This window comes from Pseudopipra pipra, chromosome 5, assembly GCF_036250125.1.
Source record: "Pseudopipra pipra isolate bDixPip1 chromosome 5, bDixPip1.hap1, whole genome shotgun sequence".
NCBI lineage: Eukaryota > Metazoa > Chordata > Aves > Passeriformes > Pipridae > Pseudopipra > Pseudopipra pipra.
Window position 1 is genome coordinate 50655574 of NC_087553.1, and position 22777 is coordinate 50678350.

Genomic DNA, 22777 nt, shown 5'->3' on the forward strand with positions numbered 1-22777 from the left:
AAACCCCCCACATTTATATACATAAAAAAGAGCATTTTTGCATCTACTCTCTGTTAAGGCAGTACTGTAGGCTGGAAGATTAGTTCTAAGCAAAATCCAAACTTTTATTCTGTGGTCCCAAATGAGATAGGAAGTGTAATTTGAGCTCCCTGTATGTCATGAGGTCAAAGTCTACTGACTTGGGATTTGAGCAGGTGATTTGAGTGTCAGCCTCAGTAAAATAAGAGTCGGTCAGTACCAAGTAATTTTTCTAAGATTCTACAGATGGAATCCAAATTTTCATGTATTGCTGTGAGGCTGGAATGCAGATGTGTTTAAAGGGTTAACACTGTGGCTCAATCAGAAAGAATGCTTGGCAATAAGAGGAAGCCTGGATTAATGATGGAAAAGAATTCTTAGCATTTTATAGCAGTGGGTATTTGAGATGAGACATGGCTAATGATCAACTAAAAAGGTATTTGCAGCTGTGGTGCTACCTCTCCCCATAATGCCAACATTAATCAAGCTTTTTCATGCAGCTTTTCAGTCAATTCTATTTTTCATTGTCCTGAATAGAAAACAGAGCTCATGCCCTGTTACACTGAGTCAGAGACCATACTTCTGTGTCACCAAAAATGATCATACCTTATTGATTTCTAAAAGCTGCACTTTCTGTGCTGTGAAACGAATCTATAGGAAAGTCTGTAACAAAGCCAGTTTAAAGGAAAAAAAGCCTCTTGTAACCCCAAACTATAAATACCTCTGGGATGTGGAGCACTTATTGCCATCAATTAACTGCTCATATATTTTATTTGAGTCTTGAATTACCAAAAAAATCAGCTATAATTACAGCATCTCTAAGTCTAGTTTTGGAGTCAGCCATCTTGGTGAAAGACCTTGGCAGTGCGAAAAGCCAGTGAAATCGTGTAAGTCAATGTCCTGGCTGTTCTGATCCTGCCTTTGGAGTCAGAAGAAAAGATTCATTATAGTGAAAAATTAAACATTTGACATACAAGTTATTTCCAAAATGGCTTCAATCTTTTTAAATAATGAACCCCATTGAATCCTAACTTCTCAGCAAATGTTCATTATCTAAATTCCTTAAGTAAACTACACGTGATGAGCTTTTGAAACATGAACATGATCTTCCCTCATGTAAACAATCCTCTGCCTTTGTTGCCTGATGCTATCACATTTGGGTGCACATCCTTCTGGATTGCAGGCCCAAGCTTATAAAATCTCACTATCAAATATCTACACTGATCTGCAGATGCTTTATGCCTCTGCTTAACAGCCATGACTCATCCCGTTAAAGTCAACAAAGTTACAGTAGTAAAGTTAGGCGTGTGTTTGCAGAAATAGATCCGGATTCTCAGAAGTATTTAGGTAATTCAAGATGCAGAGAGATGACCAGTGGGGAAATTTCATACTGGCGTGACTAATCTCCCTAAGATCTCCTAGAATCTAGAGAGAGGGAGAGAGAGGAAAGGCTTTTGCAAAGGGTCTTCAGAGCAACTAAGTTAGGCTCCTGTTTTGGAGCATCTCCTAAATGACCCTTCAGCATTCCCTGTCATTTAAGAAGTGCTTTGAATGCTCTGTCCTGGACACCTGGCAGGAGCCAAGGTGCCCAGTCACATCTTGCAAGGAGCTTGTCTGAGCAATAGCCATGTTGCCAGCTCTGGGAATCAAGCTCTGTGTACTTGTGGCTCTGCCCACAGCGACAATCTGCGCCTGCCATAGCTTTGCATTCTAATGGCCCCACATGCAGCAAGATGGTTGACACAGGTTAAAGTTTGCTTTTCAAGCTGAAGAACCAAAATGAGAATAAATGGAAATATATCGGACTTCCGAAGACCTGGAGTTTTAAGATTCTTTTAAATAGATGTTGTAGATAAAATTCTTCATTCTTAAATGTACAGGACTGATTAAATGACCCATCTTCATTTTTTATGGTGACTGAAATTAAAGGACTAGGAAACATGCAATGACTCCTTCACATTTTAATAAATGTAGTGTATTTGGAGGATCCTCCAACAGCCATGATTTTGCTGTATTAAATAAAGTAGATTTTATAGCGCTTTAATCAGATCATGATGGAACATTATGCAAAATATTATGCAATGTAATGCAAAGTAATTAATGCAAGCAGAGAACGTGAGACTGCTGAGCAGCATGCATTTGTGTCACACACTGCCTGCTGATTTTCAAAATTTCTCTCTTTCTTAGATAGTGGTTTCCCGTTCAGAACCCACAGCTCCACATGTCAGCTTTCAGCTAGACTCCCACCCTGTCTCTCCCCAAGTTGTTGTCAAGAATTCATTAGCAGATGATGGCTATACCCTGGTAGTGACTGGGGAAAAGGTGAGTGGTTCATACTCTAATCCTTCTGTGCACTGCATAAACCTGTCTTCACAGCAGCAACATTCAGTAAGAGCAGCTGTTCACACCACTGCCTTATGTGCTGCATCCTCACGGCCTTGCTATTCCCTTGGGAACACTGTGGGGAGGGGGGCAAGTTTCCTCCAACATATTTTTTCCCCTCTACTGAACAAACCAACAGGCTAATATTGAGAAATGTTTAAATAACGTAAGAGCTGTGATATAAACCAACAAAAGCCAGGAAATGCAAATTTAAGGCTGAAACCCTGTCCCTAATTCAAGTGCTTGCAAAGACAAAACATACAATGGCTTAAGAAAAGAATGGCAGTCACAGTTTCCTGGCTTTTGTTGATTTGTGTCATAGCTTTTTAAGGAGGGTTTTGTGTGCAAAAGTTACATAGGTGTGTTTAAAACTAGGAGTCAGTGTTCACAGTAATGTTTGAAAATTATTTTAGCATATGGTCTACAAAGAGTTAATAAAAGATGAAGAGCTATCATAAATATGCTATTGTCATAAGTAGATGTGCATTGAATAGGTTTAAGACATCAGCAGATAATATTACAGATAATCCTAAACCATAATCGTAAGCGATAATTTGACTCCTTGAGTTCTATAAAAATTTACAGAAATAGATCAACCATTAGTAAAGATAGTTATTAATCATTTACTAGAAATATGTGAGATATTTATAAGAGCAATCTTCAGAAAATGTCCAAAATAAGTTTAAGGAACGTACAGAAATATAAAGAAGTATGAGGTACTTATACAGTAATGTAATTATATACTAATTTCAATATTTTGTCCAAAAATAATTCTTACGTATTTGAAGTGACTATTATCATAATTATCCTGCTATTTTGGGTAATACACATTTTAACTTATATTTTAGGTACAGTGTAAGTTTTTTGATGCTAGGTGTTAAAAAACAAGTACATGGGCAGTCACATGCCATAAGTGTGCCACAGGCATTAAAACAGCTTCGCCAAAGTTGAAATAGTCATCCTGCCTATTTTTACGAATGTATGAACTAAGGCATACTGAGATACACTGCTTTTTCCAAGAACTAGTGCAGAATTGGGAGGAGCACACTGCTGTTTTCTTTCTCCATCAGCAAAAAATTCTATCTTGCTGTAAACACCAGATGCTGGTAGTAACTGTATATAACATTAAGATGCCTTTAGGGTTTCTCCCAAGCGAATTTAAAATCATGTCAGTTAAATTACTTATAAGATCCTATAATTACTGAGCTAAAGAGAAGTCGAACTGAGGCTTGCACATCTGAAATCTGAGTAGCACCGCTGCGCTATGCATAAATAGAGACTCTCCTTGCCACTTAGTGTATGTATTAAAATGATCTGTGCATTATGTCTCTCCATCGACAGATAACAAAGATCCCACTGAAGGGGCCGGGCTGCCATCACTTCAGGTCCTGCAGCCAGTGCCTGCTGGCACCTGCCTTCATGCAGTGCGGCTGGTGCAGCCAGCAGTGCCTCAGGTCTTCCGAGTGCCCCAACAGCACCTGGACCCAGGACACCTGCTTGCCTAGGGTTTATGAGGTAAAATGGTGGATTTCTTGCATTTCTCTCTTGAGGGAAGAACATGGTCTGTGCTCTGTGGACATTTTCTGTTTATGTAATTGTGATAAATTAAGTGTCTGCTCTCTTCAACTTCCCCTCAGCCTCGGTGTCCATAAATCCTCTGGCTGGATGCACATGCTCTCCATGAGTGCTGTGGGCTAAGGTGCTCATGGTGGATAGGTCTGTCTGAGTATCCTGACCAGCCATGGGAGAGCCTTGGCCCTACAAAGTGCTTCTGGTGGGGAAACAACATGGATCTGAGCTAGCCTGGCAGGGGTCTTATGGGAAAGGTCAGCCACAGAAAGGAGTAACCCTCCTCTCAGACTCCTCTCAAAGGGGAAAATGGAGAAAAGCATTTCCTGCCCACAACTGCCACAGCCCGGCCCCGTGCAGGAGGTCTGTGACTCTCACTCTTCATCTGTCCCTGTGCTGGCTCTAGCACAGAAGGAAAGTGTGGTGTTTCTCTATGAGAAAAATTCCCTTTCTCCCCTACCCAAGCTCCTGGAGGAGATGCTTTTTTCATAATGTCCTTCCCTGGCTCCTTGTTTCCATGGGTCTGCTTGCCACCAATGGGGGACAAGCGTGTAGCTGCACACTCCGTGCCCCAGGACAGGGGACAGCCAGAGGCTACTACCAGCTGACTAGAGACCATCAAGGTTTGTGCAAGCTTGAGATGAGCAGAGAGCTGCATTGGTGTGGTCCAGTTTTAATTTAGTTGTAGTTAATGCAGGATTCATACTGTATGTGTAACCAGATCTTCTCAGGTGAAGTGTGACATAACTGTGAAGGCAGAGGTTTGTAAGGCACTTGATGGACTAGAAATCTGAGGGAAGGACAACCATAAAACTTCCTGGTAGCATTTATACCCATTTACTTGTGTTAGTGCATTTAAACTACATCGTGTAGTTAAAAGTACAGTTTCCTTTATGGGAATACAGCTTATAAACAGGGATGAAAATTTGATGTGCTAAACTCCTAGAGAGAAAGGAAGACAAAAGTGGGTTTTAAATTAATAATGTATTTCTTTCAACCAGGCAGATGATTTTATGTACAACAACTTTTTAAAGAACGGATAGGCAAAACTGCTGTTAATCCAGAAAGAAATCTAGAAACACATGTTGGTTTTTTTATCATGTTCACCTTTCAAATACTAAATTTAGGATTAACACAGGCAAAATTCAGTGAACAAACAATGGAGAGTTACAGGAAACCCAAAATGGATGGAAAGGATGGGGGGTGTTTGTGTTTGCCTTGCCTTCTATTGCCATTTACCTTTGGGCAAAGGAGATGTACAAAAATTGCTAACACATAATGTGAGTAGTTTACTTTCCTTTTATATAAGAAGCCATTTATTTCAAAAAGGTTATATTAGATGATGAAATAATGCTTTCTGGCCTTAGTTTGTATGAGACAATGAATCACCAATTCAAAGGTATACCCTGAGAGTTACCCTGATACATTTTTCTGTGCTTCTGCAGGCCTAAGGTACTCACCTGTCTTGCACGGCTTGTTTCATCTTTCCTAGAGTTCAAACACAAGTAGCATCCGTTAATGTTTTTTTATTCACAAAACTTTCCAGCAGTGGCAGTATATTTCCATGACTCAAAAAGGATTTCTCAGGCTCTGAACTGCTTAGTTTCTGATTTTCAGAGGTGCTGAGCTCATATAGCCCTCTTTAATTTTAATTTTGAGTGTATGCACTCAGCAGTTTTAAGAATCAAGAGCCTGGAGCCCATGCACAAGGCTCCAAGAGGTGCATCCAGGAGGTGCTCCAAGACCAAGAGGTGCATCCCCAAGGCCACCTCTGCAGTCCCTATGAAGTCACTGGGAGGTCTCATCCAGGGGAGCATGCTTTGGACAGGGGGCAGAGGGAGCAGGTGTGAGGCTGGCTAGGTGCTTGCTCCCCTTCCCCATGTGGCTCAACCCTTCCTGCTCAGCACAAACCCAGTCTACCCCTGTGATGAATATGGATCTGTGGCACCGATGGATCTCAAAGTGAATCTCAAATTACAGCGTGCCCATGTTGGTAGAAGTTGCTTCTAAAAGGCTTGCAAGGAAAAAAATGCAGCTGGGTACTTAAGTCCCTTTGGATTGCTAGCTGTTAAGACAGATTTCATGCTCTACTGGACCATGACATTTAACATGATTACTGAAAAAAATATAAAACAGATTATTCATCATCTTCTGATCTGTCTTTAAACCCATATGCATAAAATGTAAGAAACAAGCTTGTTTTGTTCCTAACAAACAGAGGATGACCTGCTCTGCATAGTATCTGAAATTCAGTCTGAACCTCTGCCTAATATTTTGCAGTTTCCAGAGGGACAGATTGTTTGAGGTATGTCATATGATCATTTTAACCTGAAGGGAACAGATTGCTCTATGAGGGTCTGGTCCAGTGGATGTTAGCTAATGAAGTTGTCAACAAAGTTTTCCCAGGTTATTACACACAGTGGTGGGCAATGAAAAAGATATTTTCTTCTCAGGAGGGTTGGCAAAGTCTTCCCATGGAGTCCTGCAGATCCTTTGTTTCTTTGCCCTGCTTTAAGCGCTTTCCCTTGGAGCTGTGGGTGGTGGGGAGCAGCCAACTCTGCCCGGGCATCCCCCCTGCTACCGACAGTGTAGTAGGGCAGGCACTGGAACACGTCCCCTCCACAGCCCAGCTCCCACTCTACTCCCATCCACTGGCTCTGCCAACCACGGGGCGTGTTTTGTCAGCCTGGATGAGCAGTGCTAGAGGGAAGCCAGAGGACTCAAGGGAGTCTCCTCAGAGACCACTTGGTGCTGGAACAAATTGCAAGCATCTGTGTGTGGTGTTCAGGTCACGCTGAAAGGTGAAGGGTGTAAAAGAAGAAATAAATTGGTATCCCTTCTGATTCTTTGTTGTGGTTAAAAATCTGACATGGTTTGTTGTTGTTTTTAAAGTGAGTCATTTTAGCTGGCTTTTGTATCAGATGTATCAAGGACATCAGGCCTTCTGCTGCCTGTTGAGGTTGGAGTTTTTGCTGGAAATTTCACATATGGTCTGTACATGTTCTTATCTCTTAATTGAAATGAACGGGCTATTGAAACTAATAAATATATACTTTCTTCCAAAAATTTATAAAGTATATGAGTGGATATTGGCATAATGACTGTCAACATAAGCAAAAGGAAAACACAAAAGTTAACTTCCTCCCTTAACCCAAAGTCCAGAAAACAGCAGAATGGCAGGCCTTGCAGCAGGACTTGCTCCATGTTATCAGTGGGGTTTTTGTACTATAGAGAACTTTTGAATCCCGAATTTCATGGCATTTATATCTGATTTGGGTTTTGCTTACTTTGTGTTACTACCTGCGCAATGTAAGCACAGAGAAGATACCTACATATACCTGAGTTCAATGCCAGGAGGCTGACTACTCATTCCTGTCAGCTCTCACAAGAACAAGTCTGAAAAACCACATTTGACTTTCAGATGTTTCATCATACAGAACAAATGGAACAAAAATACGGACTTGAATAAAAACAGTCTAGGGGAATTTCTGCAGAACTTAAAACCAGAAGTTTAAGATTTGGTTTATTTTTTGCTCTCTGCTTAGAGATCTTGCCTCCTAAATTTGTTGGCAGAATGTAGTAAATACTCTCCCTCAATTAAGGTACATGGGCTGCTATTACAAGTTTCTTTTGGCAGATAAGATCGCTAAAAACCAGTTCGGTACCTTCAGTTTTTATTCTGTATGGCTTTGTGCAGCCTGATTTTAACACCCTTATTTTGCTAACTTATGGATTACATTTCAAACTCTTCAAATGCCGCATCAGTGCATTATTGTACAAAACATAGAGACATCCTGTATCCCACAGAGCAATGTCACTTTCTGCTGGGGTTTTATTACTCCAAAAATAGGTAAGTGTGCTGAGATATTAAGCAGAGTGGAAAACTAGGATCAGAAGTCAAATCTCAATTTTGAAGGAAAAAACCCAAAGAAATAAGAGAAAGTTAAACTTGGGAATAGCACAGACTCCATGGGGTACAGTACTGCTCCACACTCTTAGCTGCAGTTTTGTGTGTCAAGGGGCTGTGGGGGTATCACTCCTTTTTTTACAGGATTTGTGCAAAAGTACTGTTCCTGCATAGGTTCCCTCTTCTTTGCTTGTTGAGAGCTGATTCAAAGCTCTTTAAAACAGAAAAGATTCCTTCTGGCTTCAGTGAATTTTAGATCAGACTCTTTGTCTGGTTTCTAATGGGGGCAGTAAATTTCCCCATATATAGTATATGGTATAAGTCTTTTGAAGTATTCTTCAGCTGCCTTTCTATATACAATACTTCATTTGTGAGAGTCTTGAAGTATAGCTACTAGAGAGTTGAACAGAAATGTGCTGTCTTACTGGATTTCCAGATGAAATAATAGCCAAGTATCAAACACTTTCAGCTTGAAAATTAAGTCAGGTCCTTTGAAGGGCACAGCTGTATTGCATTTTAGGGGCCAAATTATTATCACTAAAGCATTAAGACATTTAGGCACTATGATCACAAGTATAAATTCAGTCTTTCATTCTTTGTTGCGTTCAGCGGTACTGGTATGTTTGCAAAATTATGCAGTATTGTTAAAAGTCCTCATAATCCCTGAACCAATGTTGGGGGGTTTTGTTGGTTGAGTTTGTTTTGTTTTTTTTTACTGGCAGTACTGACCAGTACTTTTACTGAGTTTTGTAAGACTTCTATAGTGTTCCTACGTTTTTCCCACCATTGTTATATTTTACAGGACAATTTAAAATATATATATAAAAAAAGGCATTTCCTTTGTAGATTGTCTCTGTGTTTCTGAGGGATAATTTATTTTTAACTCAGAATTAGAGGTGACCAAATGTAAAAGATTTAAGGAAAGAATAGCAGAAGTCACGTTAACTTTATCACAGTCAATGCGATACCAGATTATGGTGTCTTTGAAGCTACTTCACTCTGAACACAACTTTCATCAGGCTGACAAAAAATGGTCATTTTGGGGCTCTTTTGTGTTCAGCATTCAGCTTCTAACAAAATAAGTATATTGTATGTTTAACATGCCAGAAATAAGATGTGAAAGACAAGAACAGCAGGATTTAAAAGACTGTTACAATGCACAGCTTGTTCAGTGCCCCTAAACACTAACTTTCAAAGCTTTCTGGTATAGGTTTCGTTATTTATTGCTACTGCCAGAGAAAGCTCATAATGTGACAAATGAAAGGTGAAGAACAATTAAGATGAATGCTAGGACATAGTCTACCAAAAGAAATGCTTTTCTAAAATTAATTCTTTGCACATTCTTTAGCTCCATTTGAAGTTCAAGAAAACCTGATTCAACTAACACAATATTTTTTTGACAGATTCTCCCAAGCAGTGCCCCCATAGAAGGTGGGACAAAGCTGACACTGTGTGGATGGGACTTTGGATTCAGCAAAAATAATAGATTTGAATTAAAAAATACAGTAGTCCATATTGGAGGAAAAGTTTGTGCTCTGGAAGCAAAATCTAGCAACAAAAACAAGTAAGAAACCTAAAATGTTAATGTCCTTTTATATGGAATTTTTTTACAAATATGTATCATCTCAGATTCTGAAATTTCAAGTTGAAAAAAATCCCTTGGTTTGATAAGCTCCCCAAGAAAAAAGCGCTCAAAATGGAGAACAATAAATCAAGTTTATGCCAGTAGCCCCTGCAGCAGCTTTTTCTGGTTTGTCTGTGAAATGGTCTTCAACATCTGTGGGAGCTGGCAAGAATGAAGCTATTCAAAGTTCTGAAAAGCGGGCAGGTTCCTTTGGCCAGGATCCTGCTGGACTCAGTTATGTCACCTCTGTCGTCTTGGTCTGTGAAGCTGCTGGAGAGAAATGTGAGAAGATGCAGATATTTCGTCATCCAGAGGCTTATGACCCCCAGCTGCACCTCTCCTCCTCTTCCTCAGAAATAAGTATTTGAGATGGTGGGATAATGACTTAAGACAGAGGTTATTACAATTGTTATCTGGAAGAAATAGGAAGTTCAGTGAATATCCTCTCTCGGTTCAAAGCATATGACTATCGACCACCAAAGCAATGTGCAAATCATGGCACAGCTTCTCTGTTCACATATATAGCAGCAAGTATACTCCAGCAAGTACTCAAGAAGTATTGAGCACTCTCCTAACTGCTGTTTTCAACAGTCTTAATGGAAACAAAATGATTTAAGGAGATTATGTCACATATGAGACTGTGTGAATGTAATATAATACATTGACATATGCTGCCACAAAACTTCAAGTTTAATTTTTTGGTAATATTTAAATTTATACAACAAATGTGTGTATATAATGCATTTTTTCTAATCCTGTTATCTGCCAAAATTTGATACTAAAGGAAAAGTAAAAACAAAAAGACCCTCAGCTGTTGAATGGGAGGTCTTTTTTTTTCTCTAGCATGCTTCTTTTTTCTGAAATATATTTGATATACTATTATTATTATTATTATTTTCTGGCCAAGTATAAAGACCACAGTGTGTGTATTTATTATTAAAGAGGAGGAGCAGAGTTCTTTTAGCTGTTACTTCTGAAATGTCCTTGATGCTCATACATTGATGATCTGTTTAGTATGTATTCTCCATTATTATGAGTTTGAAGTGGTTCTATTTTAATACAAAAAAAATCAAGCAGAAACTAAATGTAATCCCTTTTTTCCCCTTGTTTTCTAAAGGCTTGAATGCACAGTTCCTGCTGCAAAAAGTCCAGGTTTTAATATATCCAGTAGTGTTTCTGTTGGACATGGCAAAACACTGTTCAATACATTTTCGTATGTGGTAAGCACTATGATATTAAACCTTTATAGTCAAAATTAGCTTCAGTATTAACTGGAAGGAACTTCTCATGAGTCCAATCCAGTATGGTAATTCTATATTCCTGTTGGCTTTATTATTACTTCATGGAAATGCTAATAAATGTTTTAAGATTCTTCTTCATATTTTGAAATAATTTTATAATCCACTGTTCTTATTTTTACCATCCCTTAGAATCCTGTAATAACAAGTATATCCCCCACTTATGGCCCCAAATCTGGAGGAACATTGCTAACTGTAGCTGGAAAATACCTAAGGAGTGGAAAATCCATAAGGATTTTTGTTGGCGAGCAACCATGCACTTTGAAAAGGTAATGTATTTATTAAAAAGTTATACCTTTAATATTGAAATGGCTTGATTAAAATGTCTTGGAGCTAAAAAAAGCAAATGCAAAAATGCATTAGCTTTCCTCTCCTTGTCACTTATTGGGGAATTTATACTGCAATAAGCATTCAGTTCTAGATTATATCCTGAGTTCAGGATGTCTGAAAGATTTCTAGAAGGGACTACGGTTCCCTAGAAGACTTGTTTATTCTGTCATGTCTTCATTAACCTCATTAAAAGGTTGCATAGAGAAGTAGGAAATCAACTTCTAATGGACTAGAAACTGCCTATTTCCCATAATTTTTTTCACCCCGACTCCCACACGCTCAGCCTTCTCCCTTGTATTATCAAGAGCTATTGTTCATGCAGCAGCTGCCAGTGAGATCCAGTGGGTGCAGGTGACCATTTCCTACTGCTTTGTTTGGTAGAGACCTGACCAGTGTGGAAATGTGTATCCCATGCAGAGGAGCAGCTACTTCTGCACTGCTGTCAGTGAACAGCCAGAGGCAGCATCACATTGGGACTGCCTTTGGTATATATAAAACTGTTTTGAGAATTAAGCCAGAATTTCTCATGTCTCTGTACTGGATCCAGTAGGAGCTCAGTCAAAAATCTTTGATGTGCCCTGTGTGGAAATGCCTTCAATCACAGCTGTATATAAATGTTAAATACTAAGCACAGATTCTCTGGAGTGGGTACATCCCACACTAGCACCTTTACTTGAGGTTTTTAACACAGGATAAGTCCTGTGGATTTGAAAGAGGCATTATCCCTTGGTTACAGCAGATCAGGTCATTCTCCTTAAACCTGGAGTGTGGTGGTGTTTTCCAGGCTGAAAGCTGCCTTTGCAGGGTGCAGGGGCTGATGTGGTTGCCAGCAGTGCTAGGGAAACACCTTCCAGTAGCAAGTCAACTAAATTAAGATGAATCTTGAGCCTAGGCAGTGGTGCTTGTTGCCATATGATTATCCAGTGGGAAAATCAATGACATTTTCTTACAAGCAGATCCCTAGGCGATGTTGGGGCTTACTAAAGGACAGTGTTTTAAACCAAGTACATGCTTTATAATACTGACAAGCAATCCCTTTGCAGTCCTCCCAGCATACTGGCGAGCACTGTAGAGTGCTACACTCCAGCGCAGCAAATTCCCCAGGAATATCGTGTGAGAATGGAAATCGATGGAGCTATTCGAGACGCGAGCAGCCATTTCACATACAGAGAAGACCCTGTTGTTTTAAAAATTCATCCTTCCAAATCTTTTCTTAGGTGAGTAAAAGTTTCTCATAGAAACAAGAAAAGTGACGAATGAACAAAGAATGGCTATGCTGTGCAGCAATCCATCAAAAGAAATTGCATTTTTATCTTCATCTGCCATGCCAATTGCTTCCATTATGGTGCAGTTGCAGAGGGCAGATCATTTCCTTTCAGAGGTGAAGGAGAAGGGGGAAGGGTGGCTCTTTTCCTTATGTGATTTCACTCCTAGCTGTTGCTGAGCCTACCTGTGGTGTCTTGCCGAGATACCTACTATACAGCTAAGTGTGTCTCCTGTACTGTGTCTGGACATTACCCTGATTAGTGAGGAAAATAATTTAATGTGACAAGTCAGGGGTACTCAGGAGAGCAAATGGATTTTAAAATAGTCTAAATCCAGCGCTATATAAATATTGTGAATATATATGTATGGTAGTGTATGTGTGTTTCCAAGTGGCATATTTATGGTCTCAGTAGCAATAATCCAAGCCATCTGTCTTTGCCAAAATAATGTCAGCAGTAAAAGAGACACCTTTTTCAGCACCACTGAAAGCAATAAGTTAAAAAGCAAATGTGAAGTACAAGTATGCACCCTCTTTTAAAATGTACACATTTGTTTTGTACCCTGGCATACCACAATTTTAAAAATTATTTTTCTTTTCTTTATTTGATTAGTTGTTATAGTAAGTATAAAATTTATTTCCCAGAAAAATAATCTCACTGCACAAAGCTATTTGCATTCACCCCATATATCCCTAATTCTGGTTTTATGTTACCATTCACTTTAAAATATAATTTGTAATTAACATTATCACAGCAGATGTGATAATTTTTTTTTCTTTTTCTTCTTCCTTTTTTTTTTTTTTTAATTTTTCCTAGTGGTGGAAGTACAATCACAGCTCAGGGAATCAACTTGAACTCAGTGTGCTTTCCTCAGATGGTGATTACTGTACCTAAACTAGGAATGAACTTCTCTGTGGTGAGTCAGTCTTAGAGAAGACAATCTGTTATCTTTTCATCTTGATGTGATGAATGTTTAAGAATTTTCAGTCAAAATACTTTGACTTTTGCCTTGAAACTTTGAGGCTTCCACTGATATTTTGGTGTTTTCTGCACAGGCTGTTTTCACTGTATAGGCAGAATTCAACAACAAATTTGAAATTAGGCTGAAGGTATAACAGCAGTTTCCAAGGAACCTTTTCCAAAGAAATAAGGCTTTTACAGTATCTGATAATAAGATTTTTATATTGCAATTTAGCAATGCAAATTCAAGTGACTAAACACAGAGCAACGCAATACAGTTATGTCAGATTACATGGCAGGTTCAAGCTACTGTCATATTCAAGTGGTGACTGTGGATATGCAACAAAGAGGAAGAGTATCTATCTAAAATCAAAAGTAAGTATTATTTTGAAGAATTTATGCTTGCAAAATTCCCTACTGGGGCAAATCTTTCCTAATTTGCCGAAGTTCAACAACTAAGGTTTGGGGCTTTGCAATTGGGTACCTCTGCATGAACAGAGGGTCAGTCAGGGATCCAAGCCTTCTGATTTTTGTTCCTGAGTTGACACTACACAATGTCTAAATCTAAATAAGGTGTACAGATATGACCATGTGATCCACTTTAATTTTTGCAAAGCAAAGATTGCATTTAATGGCTAGTTGTACTGCAACTGTTTTCTGTAAGCGTTTGCCTACACATTTGTGTTGTACCTCCAATATTTTCTTATCCTGTAAGGTCTGTTTAGCCTAACTGAAGCTAAATTGACCTACACTCTTTATGACATGCTATGTTACTCTTCATATTCTCAGGTTATTTCTAATGACCATTATACACTATTTCCTGAATTGAATTCTAAGTGTTAGACCTAGGTTTGCTCAATGCATTTTAAATGGTATGTCTGCAAATTTGCAGTCTTTTATGGCTTCAAGGTCATCATATTCTTCATGATCCTAATTTGTATAATATTATGAGTGTCGGGACCTGAATTTCCACAGCATGTAGTCGTGGCTTGTAATTTAATGGGTTCAGATTTTAATCTGAAAATCAGTGCCTTTGCAATGAAACACAGTGTTCAGTGTTTTCAAAAAGTCACTTTGTCCGTCAGTTGAAAAACGAAACATTTCAGTGAAATCAACTAAACTCAAAATTTATTAGGCTTTGAGTAATGTAGGCATGATTATTTTTAGACACAAAGGATTTCCAAAGAAAAGATCATTGCTGAAACCATGTCTTGAGATTTTGCTTTGTGTGGGTTTGAGCAGTCTTTTTTTTTTAAAGTAAAGATCACTCATATGCTTTCTCTGTTCCCCTGTGAGAATATGAGATATTATTTCTCTTCAGGCCCTGATACTGCATTCCTTGCTTGTCAAATATTTGGGGCTTCACAGAATCACCAAATATGCCAAGTTGGAAGGGACCCACAAGGATCATCAAGTCCAACTCCCAGCCCTGCACAGGACCATCCCTCAGAGTCACACCGAGTGCCTCAAAGTATCATTGAAATGCTGCTTGAACTCTGTCAGGCTTGGTGCTGTGGCCGCTTCCCTGGGGAACCTGTTCCAGTGCCCAACCATCCTCTGAGTGAAGAAACTTCTTCTAATATCTAACCTAAACCTCTCCTGACACAACTTCAGGCCATTCTCTTGGGTTCTGTCACTGGTCACCACAGAGAAAACATAAGTGTCTGCCCCTCCTATCAGGTTTCAGGAAATCAGGTTTGATAAGTGAGACCTTGCTCTCACAAAGCTGTACTGGTTGTAACCAAAGACTGTGTTGTCTTTCAGGTGTTCCTCAATACTTGCCATAACAATCTTCTCCATAACTTCACCAGTTATGGACTGGTGAAGTCTCAGTTATGAGACTGACAGGCCTGTAGTTTCTGGGGTCCTCCTTCTTGCCCTTAAAAATTGGGACAACATTCACCAGTTTCCAGTCAGATGGGACCTCTACGGATTCCCAAGACTGCTCAAGAATCACTGAGAGAGGTTTTGAAATGACATTATCTAGCTCTTTGAGGATTCTGGGATGAATCCCATTAGCCCCATAGATTTTTAGGAATCCAGCTGGAGTAGCAGATTCCACACAATTTCAGAGTCAACTGGGAGTTGATCATTCTCTGTCATGGTCCTCCAGCTGAGGGCACTTAGACACCCTTGATCCCTCATCCATGTTGAAGACAGAGGCAAAGAACGTGTTAAACACCTCTGCCTTGTCTATGTTCCTGTTTGTGAGGTGACCATCCACATCCTGTAATGGGTCAATGATATTTCTATACTGCCTACTGCAGTGTATTAATATATTTGAAAAAACTCTTTTTATTGGTCCTCACATTTCCGGCCAGCTTCAACTCCAGCTGAGCTTTGGCCACATGAATTTTTTCCCTAAAGCAGGAAGGAACATCTCGGTATTCTTCCCATATCACTTGACCTTGCTTCCACTGAGCATACGCCTTCCTTTTGTGCCTTATTTCCAAGAGAAGATCCCTGCTCAGCCAGGCCAGCCTTCTGTCTCCCCTGCTTGACTTCCAACACTTGGGAATTGCTCCTTCTGTTCCCTTGGGAGGTGATGTTTGAAAAGTGACCAGCAGTGATGGACTGCAGCACCTGCAAAAACCTTTCCCAAGGGACCTTACTTACACATTGAAAAGTGACCAGCAGTGATGGACTGCAGCACCTGCAAAAACCTTTCCCAAGGGACCTTACTTACACATTCCCTGAGCAGCCCAAAGTCTGCTGTCCTCATGTCCAGAGCTGAGGTTTTGCTGGCACTTTTGCTCCTGTCAGCATAGATTTTAAACTTGATCCCTTTGTGGTTGCTGTGGCCAAGATGGCCACCAATCTCCACTTTGCTCACAGAACCCACTCTGTTGACAAGCAGCAGATCAAGGAGAGCGTCTTTCTGAGTCAACTCCCTTAGGATGTGTTCCATAAAGTTGTCATCCAGGTTTTTAGGAATCTTCTGGCCCTGGTTCTACCAGCTGTGTGATGCTCTCAGTTAATTTCTGGAAAGTTGAAGTCACCCATAAGGACAAGGACAGTTGACTTTAGTTCCTTAAAGAATAAGTCGTCAGTGTCATCGTCCTGGCTGGGAGGTCTGTAGCAGTCTCCCGTGTTGATATCTGCATTATTTGTTTGCCCCCAGAGACTCTCTCTGCCATTGCCAACTGTGAGCTCCATACGTTCTAACCCTTCTATTACATACAGTGCCGCCCCTCCACATCTTCTGCCCTGCCTATCCCTCCCGAAGATCCTGTAACCATCCAGCAGGGCACTCCAGTCACAGGTCTCATCCCACCAGGTTTCACTTATGCAGTGAAATCTCTGGGACTGGGCCAAAGCTTCACACTCCTCTTGTTTGTTCCTCATGCTGCGTGCATTAGTGTAGAAATATTTCAGGTGTGGTACATTGTAGCCAATACCTCTTGAGGCAGATTGAGGGATCCCATGAGTGCTCATTTCCTCAAGTTTTGGCACATCATCCCATTGCTCATCACTGGTGAGCCTGGTTTTGCCCCTTTCCCCCTTCCAAGCTAGTCTAAAGCCTTGTCAACAAGCCCCACTGGCTCCTGCACTAAAATTCTTTTTCCCCTCTGAGAAAGTTGCATCCTGTCAGGTGTTAGTAGACCAGGTGTTGAGTAGATCGTGGCATGGTCAAAAAACCCAAAATTTTTCTGATTATACCAACCTTGGAGCCACTTGTTGACCTGATGAATCTTTATATTCCTCTTAATATTATTCCTTGTTACTGGAAAGATAAAGGAGGTTACTACTTGTGCTCCTGATCCCTCTACCAATTGTCTCAGGGCCTTGAAGCCTCTTCTGATTGCCCTCTTTGTTATTTCATTGCTGCCAGTTTGAACAACCGATAGTGGACAGTAATCAGAATGCCTTATTAGACTGGAGAGTTTTCCAGTAATGTCCCTTACCCATGCCTATGTAAGACAGCAGACTTCCCTGTGATCTGGGTCTGATCTGCATATCGGGCCCTCCGTTGCCCTTAGAAGGGAGTCTCCTATTACAACTACCCTTCTTTTCCTCTTGACAGAGGAGGTCTGGATGCGGGTACAGGTGGTGTTATTTTAAGGGACCCCACTACCCTAGAAGGACTCTCACCCATCTCCTCAGTTGTCCAGCCTTCTAATTCCAGAGCCTCATACCTGTTGTAGAATGTGCAAGTCCTACCTGTCATATTTTGAGAAGGAGGAGGAATCTTCCTCCTGGTACGTGCAGTGACCAGCTTCCAGCCTTCATCTTTAACAGACTAACATTCCTTTGACTAATTTCCCTGTTGAGTTCTGAGTCCACCTCTTTCTTCACTATAACAGAGGTTCAAGACTCCCGAGAGTCTTGCTCTCTCTCTTGCTCTTTTGCTTGAATACTGTGAAGCCTGTTCACTTCTTCCCATAGCTCCTTCACTTGGTGACACAGCTCTTCAACCACAGCACATCTTCTGCAAAATAACTGTCTGCCCCAGCATCGTGAAGAGGCATCAGGCACTCCTGGCAACCTGTGACCTGTAGAGCGGCATCTGCCATCAGCAACTCTGGCTGTGGAGGTCTCTGGCACGGCTGGTACAGTGAGTCCTGCAGCAACAAGGAATTGAGCTTTATGGCATGTCAGCCATAACTGAGGAAGCTTAAGCTCTACCTTACCAGTTTCTGAGCCTGTTTGCTCTGTTGGCTGCTCCGTTGGCTGCTTCTAGCTGGTCCGAGAGAGGAGCCTTTCCTGCTCTCCCTGCCTGTGCAAATTGCTGTGCCACATGCCACGCCCTGTTCACCACACTCCAGATCAATGGCGCTCCCTGGAAGCATTGAAATTCCCCCTTGGTCGCTCCCAGCACCACCCCTCCTCCACTCCTTGGCTGCCGAGGGCCCCCGGGTCCACATGAGGCTGCACTTAGGTGTTTGTGGTCACGGGAACCCCTGCACAGCCCAGTCTCACCCCAGAACCGTCTTTCAGCTGCCTCTGGTGCTGCCTCACTTCCTTAGAATCTGAACAGATTTGAAAGGATCTGAAATTTTAAAGAACTAAGTCCAAAAGTGACTGGCAACTCCAGGCAATGGATGCCATAGAATTTACTCTCTCCCCCAAATATTGGGGAGCAACCTTGCCTTTGAGCAGTGTTTTGCTTTCATCCTGCCTTTTAACCTGCGGTTGAAAAAAGACATAGACATAGGCAGTGAGAATTATCTCCTCTATCTTTTTCTTTTCCTACCTTGCAGTGTGTGTTATATTTGTCAACACACCAATCCCCTACGCCTGCTGATCTCTAAGAAATTTGCCCCAGTGTATGAGCACCTGTACACAAGTTCATTCTCCCTGCACAAAAGATGGAATATAACCTCAAACAGATTATAATCCAGTGTTTTATACTTTGACACTGCCCAAGCAATATATTTTTGCTCTATTGAAATTAAAGGCTTCTGGCACTCAGTGGCCTTCCCTGCCTCTATGGCAGCCATTTGTTCTGCCACTATTCTCTACCTCAAGCATATTTCTCAAGGAAGGATATTAGAAAGGGAAGATTTATAGCTAGCAAAACAAGATTGCACTGTGTAACTGAGGAAATTGCTGGTGGCAGATGCCACTGGCTGCAGTCTGACCCATCCTGCACTGGAGATTCTGGGCTCTATGCATGAGGGATATACAAAAAAACTAAAATTTCATCCAGTCATTACAAAAAATAAACAACAATGAGGATCTATTTCCAGCAGGGATCCAGACTAGCTGTCTGATTTATAAAGAAGACAGGTTGTGATCCTGAACAGACCAAACCCAGACAAACAGTACAATACAACCCAAAATGCTCAAGAAGTGCTATAGCTGAGGTTGTATGTCTTTTTGCTTCCTTAGTTTGGGAGAGGATAACTATATGAGTCATTTTTTTAATTGTTATGTAAGACCTTTTTCTGTTCAGTTTTCTCTCTAGCCTCTTCCAAGAAGCCGCTTTTGTCAGCATTCAGAAACTCTGGCTCTTGGGAAAACCAAAGCTAGCACTGAAACACATCCCAAAGCATCAAAGGAGAGTATGGCTGGGAGGGACCACAAAGACCTAGCTTGGCCCGCTTCCCTGCGCCAGGAGCAAATGTATGCAGACCACTGCCTGACGGATATTTGTCTAGGCTGTTATTAAAGCTCCTTGTGAAAGAAATTTCACAACCTTGCTTAAACAAGCTTTAGAGAGAGCTGCTCTACCTGCTTACCTAGTGGTTTGGAAAGATTTCTTTCTAATAATTAACTCAAATCCTGCAGCTAATTACCTATCTGCTTGTTTAACCCTCTGTGGACAGAAGCAACAGATAATCAGTCTCTCCTGCTAATTTTACATATTTGCATTACATTATGATTCAGCCTTTCTCTTTTTCAGTTGAAATAAACCAAACCACTCCAAATTCTCCTGATAAATGTTGTTTCCTAGAGCTCTTCTTCTTTCTGCCACCTCCCAGACCCTAAACCATTTGCCTCAAACTAATGGTGCCCAATTTAAAACAGGTCTCACCTTTTCCTGTGAGCTCTCTGTCTTTGCTGTCTTCAGGTTTAATTGTGGCCTAGAGTCCTGATAGAGTCACAATGTAAGTGGAGAATCACTTCTGTAAACAGCAGGAGCTGTTGAGGATGCTGTGCATCCATAAGTCTCAGGGAGCAGAGCCAGCTGAAATGCCCTGGGGCATTTGCTCTTCTCTGCCTCTTTTTCCAACCCTGTGAAAGAGGTGAGCAGTACAACTAATAAAAGAGTTTTTCTGGAACAGCTTCCTATAAGTGCAGTTTCACTGAGACTGAGAAGTTTTGGGGGCAATATGCCAGCCTCCTATAGAAGAAATATTAATGTTGAGCTTTTTGGCTTTCATGTTTGTAGTTTAATATTTCTGAAAATTTTTCTTCTATATGGCAAAAATGCCTTTATAATGTTCATTTCATATTTATTTAAATTTCCTTAAAATTGTTCAGTACTGTGTTCACACTAGTTGTGTTTATATTGCATTTTATGTTAACACTCAAAATAATACATTTTGCCTTCTTTGAATTTATTTCAATGAGTGAAAAAGATGTTCTAGAGTTATTGAACCATATGTTTCAATACTTGCAATGTGTTTCTTTTTAATTTCTATTTCATGAGTTCTTTTTATCATTTGTTCTGACTCGGAACAAAAATTAAGAATTTAGGAAGTGCTGCAAAAATTCCCAACAACTATAGAGAATGCATAAGGATACAGAAACTCTCTCACTTCTGCTCACACATCCAGTTCCTCTGTGAGGTGCACCAACAGGGAAGCAGCTCGTTCCTTCCTTTCACTTTGCATTGTGCCTGTAAAAAAAACCTATGCAGTTTGGAATGGTGTTTGATCAGGAGCCTGTTTACAAAATAAATGTCTCTAAGCTCTGCTGTAAGTCATGCTAGATGATTTTTCTGTTTCTGAAGTACTTGGAGCCAATGTTTCCTCTTTGAAAGCCTGTACTTGGCATTGATTCCCCCAAAGTGAACAAGTGGTCATTTAGGGATCCTTTTTTTTTTGTACCATTTTTAATATTCCATCTATAAACTAATTTGGCTGTACATTCCCACTGCTTAATCTCTTCTAACCATGAATGTCCCATGATATGCAAGGTTACAAAACTAAGAAGTAACACCTTCTAATACATGACCTTCAACAACTGACCCTGTAGCTATGCAAGATCTTCTCTTTCTGCAGACTTTTAATTATCTCTTCAGTAAGTAGTCTTTTGAATGATCTTTAGTATTTCTTAATTTCTCTCTGCTGGGTGCCATTTCCTGCTGTTTTACAGGAGAATTTTAAAATGCCCTAAAGTTCCTTCAATGTTTACATGTCTGTGAACAATCCATACTCATAATACTCATCAAAGTGCCTAGAATTCAACAGTGAGTGTCTACTTTAGAGGTATTAAACAATGATAAAATAAATTCCCTGGAAGGTGTGGATGTTGAGTGTGTGATTATTGAAGATATTCCTGACTACTTATCCAAAGACACTCAGAGTTTGATCCTCTATCTGCCTTGACTCTGTGGCATACAGCTACCACAGAAGCCCAGCAAAGAGTTTCCCTCAAAAAGGGGAACTATTTGTATTTTTCTGTGCCAGGTCTTCATCTTATGCACATCTCCTGCCAAGGAAAGACTATAGCAGGGGATATCAGGGAAAAGCCACAGTGTGAAATCACCGAGTGCCAGTGATGTGCTACAAGGTACATTGACCATCCCAAGCCCAGACTTTAGACTCCCAGTCAGTATTGGTCATGTCGTGCGAAGGGCTGGCTCTCAGACCCAGCAGCAAGAGAGGTTTTACTCTACCTTCTGGTCCAATGATCTGATAGACTAGAAGTATCATCTCCCATGCCTTCATCCAAGAAGACAACTAGAATAAAAATGCTACTGATCCATTAGGGCCATTTATTATACTACCTGAAATGGCAGCAAAAGCCAATGAGTTCTCTGGAAAACACTCAAGATACACTGCTTGAGTGTCACTGCTTTACACAGAAAAGTCTTCTGAATGTGCTTTTCCTCAAGTTGGACCTGTATTCTCATCTCTTTCTATTGAGAAATCATCCTTTGGCAAAGACAGTTGGAGAGTCTCCCAGTCTGTCTTTAACTTCATTCATCTTTCATTCCTCACTGGAACTCCAAAAGTTTACTTTTTATGAAAGGAAAAATTGGATCTTTTCTCCCTTCTGACAACTGCAGATCCTGTAATACACATCCAATTGCCCCTCTCTTATCTGGGTCAGCTGCTGGGAGACCTCTGGAACTCAGAGATCCTCCCTCATAATTTTTCCTGTTGTTCTATCAGATGAAAAAAAATTGAATTGGGCACTGAAGTTCAGATTCTGTAGGTCAGGTTTGAATTAATTGCCTCAGGGGTCATATTTTACAAATGAAACAAGAATACATACCTTAAGTGATGAGTCATATGCATTGTGCAATGGATTATTATTCCCTTTGGAATTTATTTATGCTTGTGAAATGTACCATAATTTTTATCTTTTCTTCCTCACGGTCTTCAGATGTAGATTATAGTCACAAGAAGAATGTAGGCTTAGCTTTTAAAGTGAATGTACTTTAAAGCTTAATTAAATAAAAGTTAAAGGTGCTGGGTGATAGGCAGTATTTTAATTGAGAAGGCAATAGATTGAATTAGGATTTTTTTCTTAGAGATCCTCAATCCAATATTTCATGAAAACCAAACTGTCATATTCTTCAATTGCTAAAACCAATTTCAAGGTAAAAATGTCATGTCAAACCATGTACCAATAAGGGCATTGCAAATAAGATTTTTCTTGACCTTACCAATCAGTCACATTGCATCCCTTCCAAAGAGTATTATTAGATTTTTATCATTTTCTGAAAGCTTCTGCTTCAGAGACCAGCCTGATAAAGTAAAGTACTGATTCTAATAGATAGCCACAAACAAAGTTATGAATACCACTG

At 40.3% G+C, this 22777-nt stretch overlaps 1 protein-coding gene across 6 annotated transcripts in view; it reads left to right on the plus strand.

Moving 5' to 3' along the window:
- The window catches only part of MET (MET proto-oncogene, receptor tyrosine kinase), a 92934-nt gene that overhangs the window by 42860 nt on the left and 27297 nt on the right, over nt 1-22777 (plus strand). For all 6 annotated transcript variants that reach the window (XM_064656044.1, XM_064656045.1, XM_064656043.1 and 3 more), the window contains exons 4-10: nt 2206-2340; nt 3742-3915; nt 9280-9440; nt 10618-10720; nt 10931-11067; nt 12172-12345; nt 13210-13309. In XM_064656044.1, the coding sequence (XP_064512114.1) occupies nt 2206-2340; nt 3742-3915; nt 9280-9440; nt 10618-10720; nt 10931-11067; nt 12172-12345; nt 13210-13309 (984 nt within the window). The remainder of the gene's footprint in view (nt 1-2205; nt 2341-3741; nt 3916-9279; nt 9441-10617; nt 10721-10930; nt 11068-12171; nt 12346-13209; nt 13310-22777) is intronic.